General features: G+C 55.3%; 1 protein-coding gene across 1 annotated transcript in view; it reads right to left on the minus strand.

The window, feature by feature from the left end:
- Positions 1-10,297, minus strand: part of JPH2 (junctophilin 2) — a 28,089-nt gene extending 17,792 nt beyond the window's left edge. The window contains exons 1-2 of the mRNA XM_026042104.1: positions 9,919-10,297; positions 2,160-2,943 (exon numbers count right to left, since the gene is read on the minus strand). Of these exons, the coding sequence (XP_025897889.1) occupies positions 2,160-2,943; positions 9,919-10,297 (1,163 nt within the window). The remainder of the gene's footprint in view (positions 1-2,159; positions 2,944-9,918) is intronic.
- Positions 10,298-10,498: the final 201 nt, after the last annotated feature.

Genomic DNA, 10,498 nt, shown 5'->3' on the forward strand with positions numbered 1-10,498 from the left:
CCTCTTCCCTGCAGGAAGGACTCGTGTGGCCTCAAAGACATTTCTTGGGTGACTTGGACARCGGGTGTTGCAGTTAGGCACCGTTAGCAAAGCCAAGCCCAGGGCTCAAGGGGACTTGTGTCAGGAGGGGGATGAGACCCACCAGGGACACACAGGCATCAGGGCAGCCCCTAAAGGAAGAGGAAGGGAAGAGCAGAGCTCCTGGGGTTGTGAGTAAGAAGGGGTGCATGGGGACACCTTTGGGACACACGGATTCCGTTGGTACCTGCTGACGGATGCTGCGGTCACTGGAGTGACACAAGCACCCAAGTCAGCAAAGCTCCCTCCGTGAGATGAGCCAAGGAGGCACCAAGGGCACTGCAGCCCCTCTATGGGCTTCCAAGTCTGTGCACTAGTTACTGTCAAGGGTGTGGAAACTAAGACAGGGGCCAAGACCAAAGGGAAAGCTGGTGATGGAGCTGGGATTATATCTAAGGCGACAGGGACAAGTGATATTTAATGCATGTACTCTTGACTACAAAGCTGAGCTAAAAGCAGAAGGAAGCAACACGTGGGTCAGAGTTTTACAAAGCAGCAGGAGGAGGCGGCAGCTCGGCACAGTGCAGCCTACCCGGGAGGAAATGCCACCTCCAACAGAATTAAAGCTTAAAGAAAGCCAGGCCAGCCCTCAATTGCAGCAGGTTCGGTCCCGGGCGCATTCAGAGCTGTGGGTGCCAAGGCGCTGCATATCAGAGCACCACCAACTTTGTCCTGCAAAAACGTTTTTAGGGATGGCCCAAGGGGGAAAAACAGATACTGCCTCAGGCCTTGGCCAGCCTCGAGGAGCCTCAGCAATCACCATCCTTGGCTGCACGCAAAACCCCACGCAAAGGACAAGGGTGATTTATCACTGGGGACGGCCRTATCCTCTTCACCCGCCTCAGCGGTTGCAATACGAGGTTTGCAAGGGGAGGACTCCCTTGAGGAAAACACTGTCCTGTCTTATTTCCTCCAGCTCCAAGGTTTCCTTAATAGGCAATCATTCCCAAGCCACGCTCGTGCAGGCTGCCGTCCCCCGTGAGGGCAACGGGCGCATTCCAGCCCCTGATGGAAAACACTGCACAACCGCGTCCGATCCAACGTGTAAATAGTGCATAATAAAAGGAGGCTTATGTAAACCGAGCGAGCTGTCAGGCCGCTTGTGCGGCCCTAACCCCGTTATTTATGGCCGGGGAGCGGGGCGGGCGCCGCCAGAGCCTTTGTCGGGCTGAGCCTGCCCTGCTGCCCGCTCCTGCCACGACCCGACRTGGGTTTTATCAGAGTTGTCCCACCATAGAGAGCACCCTGGGCTTGCAGTTAGGCGGCCCAGCTCACACCACCTCCTGATGCATCAGTCTGCAAGGGCAAAAACACCCCTGCAGCCCCCAAATCAGGGTTGTACCATGGGGATGGAGCTGTGGGATTGCTCCGTGCAGCCCAGCGGGCAGCCCCACATGGGATCCAGTGRGCGAGTGCACAGTGTCCCGGCCTCCCCAACTGGGTTTGGACATTGGCACCCTGCTCCAGATGACGAAAATTTGCCAGCGCTGCTGAGTAAACCAGGCAGGGAAACGGCTGGAGCAGGCAGAAAGAGCTTTCCCAAGCACAGCTCCTGAGGCAGAGGAGGAGTGCGAAGGCTCTGCACTCCCACTCACCAGCACCCCCCATCACTGACATTTCCATCCACCATCAACCACTTTGGGCGCTGAGTCCCAGCATCTCCCAACATCTGACCACAGCACAGGCAGCCCCAGGGTGCCCAGTGCAGCTACAATTAAATGGGGATTCAAATTACAGGCCATAAAACCCCTCYGAGCCGCAGTGGGTGCTGCAGCGGAGCGCTGTGCAGTGCTGCTTTTTATGTCACTGTTCAGCAGCCTGTTTGATGGGCTGTAGGCAAAAGCAACCACTTGTCCATCCACCCTGCTAATAAATCCCCACCCAGGCAGGTATTTGGTGCTCGGTTAAGCGATATCACCTCATCCTCACCTTAACAAGCAAATCAGCAGCTCGGTTAAACTGTAGATGCCACTGCCACACAATGCCAAAGCAGCCAAAACCCCAAATCCATCTAGGGAAGGAGATGGAAATGGGGAACGCTGCCCCTAGCAGCCCCCTTAGCCCCCAGTGCCGGTACCGACCTGGAGGCCGCGATCTCTGACTTCTGCCGGGCGATGGCGGCGGCCCTCTGGGCACCCTCCACRCTGCGGTCCACCTTCTGCCGGATCTTGGCGCTCTTGAGCGGGATGACGCGCTTCTTCATGCCCTTGACGAGCACGTTGTGGCGGTACTTGCCCTCCTCCTTCTTGCCGTCGGGCAGCGTGGTGCAGCCGTAGCCGTGCCGCAGGTTGTCCAGCCACTCGCCCTCGTACTTGAGGCCGCTGGAGCGCTCGCTGACGCCGAAACCCGAGCGCTTGTCGTTCTTCCACTCGCCCATGTAGGTCTCCGTGGTGGTGGCGTCAATGTCGGACTCGAAGGGGGGGAACTCCTCTCCCTCGGCGCCCTCGCCCAGGCTCACGGTGGAGGTGGCGTCGCTGGCGGCCGAGCTGATGCCGCTCTCGCTCTTGAGGAAGCTCACGCGGCTCTTCTGGCTGGCCAGGGACGACTTGGACTCGGATTTCTTCAGCTTGCCCAGCAAGGAGCCGCGGCGGAAGAGGCCGCCCTTCTTGGCCTTGGCGGCCTCAGCGTCCGCGTAGAGGCTGAGGGCGAAGCCGCCGCGCGTGATGGTGGGCGACATGGGCAGGCTCTCGGGGTTGGCGGCCGGCGAGTCCTGCTGGGGCAGTGTCCCGTTGCTGTGCTCGCTGCGCAGGGACGAGAGCGACGTGCGCAGCGGTGAGCGCACCACGGAGGCCATGCCATAGGGCACGCTCTGCCGCACACCGTAGCCGTGCCGCATGCCGTTGGTGAACTGGCCCTGGTACGTTCCTGCGGGAAAGAGGAGAGACCCGCTTAGAGGACATCTTTTCTGTCCCCGCGTGCACAAGGCCAGCACACAACCATGTGCTACATTGCTGTGACAGCTTTAGATGACACCGGCCACCTTGGCCTGCCCTAGAATAGAGAAGCTCCAAAAGCCACAGCCAAAAGCCCCATGGCAGGATGAGGACAGAGGATACAAGCCAGCGTAGGTGACAGGTCTCCTTTAGCTCGCCAGAAAGGGGTCAGAGCACCAGGCTGCAGGTATGCCGCCCCACAGCCACCTTGATGGATGTGGTCCAGATCTGCTGCAGGGCTCCTGGAAGGAGGAGGCAGCCGTGGCGGGGCCGAGCGGGCGGTAGCAGCCCCATGCGTAGGCATGAGCAGCACGGCACAGCTCCCCTTGGCTCCGTGACAGTCCCTTCCAACCCCTTCTGCAGTTTGTCACTCGCAGGCCTGCCAGGACAGCCTCTCAACCCCACAGATGAGAGATGGGCACGTGGCCATCGCCCAGGTTTCCCAGGGCACCTGCAGCAGCAACGCCTGGTCCCTGATGCGCACTTTGCCACAGTCCCAGCCGCATAGAGCAACGTGCTGCTAGGGTCTATCGGCACCCAGGGACACGGGACCCCACCAAGAGCCCCCAGGACAGGTCGCAGGGCAAGCAAGGGGAGGTTGCTCCTCTGCCAGCTGGACTCTCTCCCGATCCGCGCCGTTTTGTGAGTGCAAGACGCAGCTCCCAGAAGGGCAAGTCGAAGACGACAGCTCTGACCTTTCTCAACAGGATGTCACGGGACTTAAGCTAACGAGCCCTTCCCAAGAAGCACTCCTAAGAGGAGCAGGGTGCCCGGGGGGAGCAGTTACCCACAGCCGAGAGGTGGACGCCGAGSCTGGCCGGACAGGCTTCCCGAGGGCCAGCCCTGGGGCCCAGGACATTCCCAGCCCTGGGGACCCGATGTCCGCCAGCCCCACGGCCGGAGTTTCACGATCCCTAGCTACAGTCGCCTCAGTAACCGCCAAACCGCCCCAAACACAAGCAGCTCCAAGGAACTYGAGGAGATCCGCGCCAGCAGGGAGCAGCGTCAAGAACATGGGGGCAGCCTGGTCCCAGGGCCTTCGTTTCCACACACAGACGCCATTACGGAGACCAAGAATGGCCCCGCTCCCAGGGGATCAAATCCCGCTCCTTCTTTGGCGGTGGTGGGAGTGGAAGTTTTAACGGTCCCCCAGGCTGCTGCTGCGCCATGGGCGCCCAGGCCTCGGGTTTCGCGGCGAGCCGCCTTGGCCCCGCACACGGGTGTTGCCTTACAGCGCCCGCGAAAGGCAAGAGGCGCCCGCACCCACAGCGCCCGGGCTCCTGGCRTAGTTTTAAGCATTTCTTTGAGGGAAAGATAAGGGGCTGGGAGAGGACAGCTCGGGTTGGGAGTGTGGGCAGGAGCTGGAAGCCCAGGACTGTGATCCAAGGCCTGCTGTGCACCTCCAGCGCAGGCATTTGGGCAAGCTCCTCACCCTCCTGCGCTCCCAAGTCCSTCTGTGAAAAGGTGACACCTCATTGTCATACACTATTATTAAAGAGTTACCAAAAACACACATCCTGTCCCCATTTCTGTCCCCACACTGACCCAGGGAATTCAGCGCTTCACCCCTCTTGTGCCATGGCTGTGACCGGCGGGCAGGGTGACACGCGATAGGGGTGACATTCGAGGCCGTGCGCCATCTCCTGCGTTCGAACGGCTCCGCCTGCTCCTGCTGCAAGCTAACCGCCCGGGAGAGGGGTTTTGGAGCATCCTGTGGGGTAGGTAGGCCCTTCAGCAAGCTCCAAACCTTCCCTTCTTCCCAAAGGTGCCAGGGAAGGGCAAAGCCACAGGGCAGAGCGGGCTTTGGAGCAGCAGAGATCCGGCCTCCTTGGCACATGGATAGACTCCGGCCACATGTCTCCACAACACGTTGGGCAGATCCACCCTTCAGCTTGGTTTAGGCTGCCTGATTGAAGTGCATATTTCCTCTCCAGTGTGTGGTACAACCACAGCTGCCAACCACAGCTGCCTTAATGGAGGGCTTCAAAACCCTKCAGCCACCCAGAAACGCAAAGAAAACGCGGGGCAGAGCAAACTGCTGCTGGGTGAGCTCCACCTTTGCTCTGCAGCCAGAGAGCTTTTCYCACGGCCACATGTGTCCGTTGCTACATGAGCACCACAGCTCTGAGTAGAGAGAGGCCCCTAGGTGCCTATGAACCGAGTTCAACAGGGCTGCACCAAACACTTGGCATCACGGACATGCTCAACATACCCACATGCACCTGACCCTTAAATACCTTGTGAGCACCAAAGCACTCTGCAATTAAAAATATCTATACACATAGCAAAGCTTATGATATCAACACATGCATGCAGGAGCTAGCACTGTGCAGGACTTTTTTTTTTCAGTTTTCCTCCTTATCCAGAGTTGCTCTGACTAACTGAATACCTTGGGGATGAGCAGCTCCGTCAGGGTTTGGGTTTGCCTGAGCCCAGCTAGCCGGGGTGGCAGCCAGTCTGCTCTCCCTTCCCCCAGCCCGGCAGCACAGCCCAGAAATTTTGGCTTAGAAATTTTGGCTTAGAAATTCTCCCATGGAGTTTTGCCCTCTTTCCATTTTTCTTTAAAAACAGAGCATTACAACGTGCATTTTCATGGCAAGAATACACCTCCCTGTGTCTGCTTTTTGCTTTATGCCTGCAGGGACAGCAGAGAAAGGCAGCAGAGGACTGGGCCACGAGGACAGCAGTAACAGGGCTCAGCCTCACACATCGGGCTGAAGGCCAATGCAGGCCAAGTGGCTCCAGAGCTGCAAATGGCTCAGAAAAGAAGATGCTGAATTAGAGTTGCATAATGAGATCATCTCCTTTGCATGAAAACTGTATGTGCCCAGATTATCAGTCTTGTTCAGGACAGGAGGCCGAAGGCAAAGGAACAAAGCCTCAGGGTGGGGGTGCTGGGGGCTGTCGCAGATTTTTTCCACCCAGATCAGCAACCCATTTCCCTCCCTGTCTGGGAGAGATGTTCCATCATGGAAAGGTGTCCCTCCAGCCCATCGTTACTCTCCGTTTGCCCCATCTCTCCTCAYGGCAGCCCAGGCTCATACAGACTGGTTCGAGCCACTGTCAGGTGAGGTCTATCTTCCCTGTCTGCCCCTAACAATCCCTTTCCATGCATATTCACAGGATGGGAAGGACTGAGGAGCAGCAGTGACTCAAACATGGCCCCTGCCGACTTCCCTGCAAACACGGGGTTCAGGATTCATGCAGCTGGGTGGTGCCACCTCCCTCCCACCCTGGCACCAGGTCACTCCTCCCGGCAGGAGCTCCGGGCAGGGTGAGATKGTACCCGGCTGCACCAAAGACAAATCCTGCAACTCTTGGTGGGCACCGGCCCCAGCAGCAAGAGCTTGTGACAGCAGCATCACCTCGCCCCTTCCCAGGCCACCTCCGAGCTCTTGTTTGTTTAGCTATAAATGCAAATAATACAAACAACTGGGTAAATAATGCAAACTACTCAAATAGTATCGCTGTCCGGCAATCATCTGCTGTCACCCTGATACTGCAATGACAGACACATCAGGGGAAGGCAGTATGGAAGGCCAGATGCATTAAATCAGTGCTCAGAGACATGTGCCAGACAGAGCAGTGCGAGCCTGGCGCTTGTGGTGGTGTCAGTGTCACCAGTGTCAGGGGGCAGGACTGCTCTAATATCTAATATTGCCTGCTGGCTGCTGCTGGGAAAGAGAGGAAGGAAAAAACGGAGAGAAAGAAAAGACACAGCATTAATTCCTGGTTAAAATTGCTGGAGTAGCCTAATAGAGGCATCCCGGGTTGCAGGACACTAGATAGACATCTAGTATATGTAGATCTAAACAGTTATTCACATAGCAAAGCATAGGTTTGGTCCTGAATCCTTCGCTAGCAGTAAGAATTGGCATTGAGAGATTTTTTTTTTCTGCAGTAAGTTTTAACTGAATCAAACACTCAGGCTCAAAAGACAAAAATGAAGTCCACCTTCCAATAGCGATAAAATTCAGAGGTCAAGTAACTAGATGTTCACTTCTAACTCATGTTGTAAAGTGGTGAGTTCATGTAGAGCCTTTCAAAACTCAAATCACCTTTGTCTTTAGCTATCATATCCTGCCCCTATAAGGGGCTCCAAGCCCTTTCCCCGTAATAGAAGCAGACACATATATATTTAGCTTGGATACCTAAGGAAATGCATCACAGTGTTACTGTATCTGCCTGCCCATACCCAAGGAGCTCTGAACCCCTCCCTGATTTCAATCATCTTCACAGAAGGAATCCGAATTAGCCTCCCAGCTCATGAAAATGGGCATTTGGTAGAGGAGAAAGATAGTGCGATACAACTAGCACTGGGCTAAACCATGACACAGATTCACTTCTTATGAAACACCAAAAACCTACATGGGATTTCACAAGAAAAGCTCCACTCCAGATTTGGGCTTTATGTAGACACCCAGCACAGCCAGCCACAGGACACAAACCACAGGCAAGCCAGATGCCTCATACACTGATTTAAGTGTATTTTAAAACATCAGAATCAGCTGCATCTCCATTAAATCTGCTTTTGGGTCCAATAGTGACCTAAAGCTTCTAGGGAACTGGCAAGAGCCCCTTCTTCCCAGCAACCTTGTTCTGCAGGGCTGGCTTCCAGGGCGCTTGTGAATCACATCCCCTGCTCAAGAGATAACAGATTCCAAAGGGTTCCAGATGTTTAGCTTGGCAATCTCCAATTCAAATAGTAACAGATTCTATTAACAGCCTGGTCACATCTGGATCTTGCAGCTGGTTGCTATGCACAGGTGAGAAGGCCTTACAGGAGCAGGTCCTGCAAGTTAATAAGGTAATTCCACCTCTTCTCCACTTGATGTTGGCCAACGTTTGTAAACTTGGCTTCAGACGTAGCTTTCTATGTTCCCCTCAGTCGTTCACACACTGAATGAATTGCTCAGCCACATACCAGCCGGGACCTGGCCACCCAAAGCAATGAGCAGATGCTTGGCAGCTGGAGTTCTCTCTGCTGAGAGCTTCTCAGGCCACACGAGGTGGGTCTGCTCGGGCTGCCGGGTGGCTGGGCCTCCCCACTGCCCACAGAGGCTTCCACAGGTCACATCTTTATGGGTCAGGGCTGAGCTTAGGACTACTCCAGGGATCACGTAGACAGCACATTCCTGAGTATCGGACAACACCCAAGGAGGGCTGGGAAGTGTCATGCTAGCAGAAATGCTATCTTATAAATCCATATAGGATAAAATCTTGACTCATGTTTCCCCCTCTTCTGCTCTGAGTGCTCAGTACAAGATCTAATCAAATTCCAACATATCTGCCAGGTTTTGTCTCTTTAGACTCTCCTGCCCAACACTAACCTGAGATTCTGCTGCACTGTGTCCTCAGAAAGAGATGCGTTTTAGTACTGAGAAAAAAAAAAGAAAAAAAGAAAAAGAATAAAAGAAAAAAGCTCTGAAAATATATATGATATTCCAAGACCTTCAGAATTAGAATTACTTGCATAGAAGATATTCAGCAGGCAACTGTTGCTTACCATTCACAGCACATTATTAGTCAGGCACAGGCTTATATGTTACCTCCAGATCTTAAACCCAGCCATGAAGCTTTTGCAACACCCAGGGGCACTGCATGTATGCTTTAGCCTTAGCTTTTGGTATCTCTCTGCAACACTATTTGGGTGTTTAACAAACCCGGGCACATGGCAGACAAGCTAAAGCTTCAGGAGCTGGAGAGCTGACTCACTTCTGGTCTGCATCTACGCTGACAACCTCAAAGGGCACAAACAAAAAGAGTCATCTTGAGGACTATGTTCCCAAGCTTAAAGTTAGTCAAGGACCTAGGGAACTTGTTGAGAAAAATCTATATTTATAAAAGCCCAATTCTGACAGCCAATATCTCAAATTAATCTGTTCTGCTAATGTCTATAGATCAGATGCTTTTCATTCTTAAGATATGTACCATTACTGTTACTTTTCCTTATAAACAGAACCCACTGCATGTCCTGGATAAATATAGTTGCAATTCTGATGCATATTTTGAAGAGTATTTCTTTCAAATCACCCTCTTTATTTAGCTATCCTAAATATGGCATCCTGGAACACTACAGTAGTGAAGGGCTACAGAATGACTAGCACAGAGCTGCTTGTGATGTTCCCAACCCAAAATGTGCCACTAATGCAAAAAAAAAAACAAAAAACCACAATTAGGCCAAGCATTTACAGAGGGTACAACAAATGCCTGCCTACCCAGTGCACCTGTGGACTAGCAGGTTGAGAGTCTTGCAGTAACCTAAAGGATTTATTTTATGGGAGGACACGTGGCTAAGTGTCCTAAAGAGCCTTGATAAACTCAAGCAGGACGTTTCATCAGAGCAGATGTTCAGGCACCCGTTGAGCGACACGCGAGCGGTGTTTAATACACAAAGCGCTACGATGCTCTGGGTGGCTCGTATCCAACGTGGAAACGCRCATGGCTCCCAGACCAAAGGGAAAGTGAATGGCCTGCTGCCGCCGCTAGCTGGTGAGGAGCTCCTGCTTCGCCTCAGCGGTGACCTGCAGTAATCCATCGCCGGAAAACCCGGAGCCGCGGCCGACAGATAATGAAGGTGCCTGGTATTTACTATCGATCCCGATGTGACAAACAGCTCCCAGGGGATGTGCCACCTCGTGCCCGCGCCACAGCACGTGAGCGCTCCCCAGGGACRGCCAGGCCGCTGCAATGGGGCACGGGAGCCCGTCTGAGGACAGTCCCAGCCCTATTCCCCCAACTGGAGCACCCTGTGCCAGGAAGCAGGTGCAGCCCTGGCACCCGCGCAGACCTCACGGCAGGGACAGGCTCTGGTCCCCTCCGTGGGGACGGCAACGCAGCCCCTGCCCTCGCAGGCCACGTCCCGGTTCACAGGTCACCCTCGGGACACCCCCAGAGCCATCCTTACCTCCGTCTGCGTACGTCTCGGTGCCGTAACCATCCTGCAGGCCGTTATTCCAGGTGCCCTCGTACTTGGCGCCGCTGCTCATGCTCTGCCTCGTGCCGTAGCGTCCCTTAAAGCCGTGGGTCCACTCGCCGCGGTAAACCCACCGTCCTTTGGTCTCRATTCCCAGCCCGTGCCTCTTGCCCTGCGACCAGTAGCCCTCGTAGGTGTTGCCGCTTGGCCACGTGTATATGCCCACCACTTCGAAGCCGTAGTTCCAGGAGCCCGAGTACTCGCCCTGGCCCTTGGGGCCGGTGCAGATGCCGTGCCCGTGGGCCTTGCCGCCCTCCCACCCGCCGCAGTAGGCGCCTCCATCGTCGAAATCAAACCTGCCTCCGCTCATGGTACCTGCGGCCCCGCTCGGCGCCCCGGGGCCCTCCTCCCGCTCAGCCGGGCAGCTCGGCCAGGGGCAGCGGCTGCGGCATCGCCGGGAAGCGGGAGCCTCCTGCCTGGACGGGACGGGCAGCGGGAGCCTCCTGCCTGGACGGGACGGGCGGCAACCGGGAGGAAGGCGAAACCGGAGGCAGGCAGGGAGGGAGGGAGG

The sequence above is a fragment of the Nothoprocta perdicaria genome, unplaced genomic scaffold (assembly GCF_003342845.1).
Source record: "Nothoprocta perdicaria isolate Ctin4 unplaced genomic scaffold, notPer1 scaffold_3, whole genome shotgun sequence".
Taxonomy (NCBI): domain Eukaryota; kingdom Metazoa; phylum Chordata; class Aves; order Tinamiformes; family Tinamidae; genus Nothoprocta; species Nothoprocta perdicaria.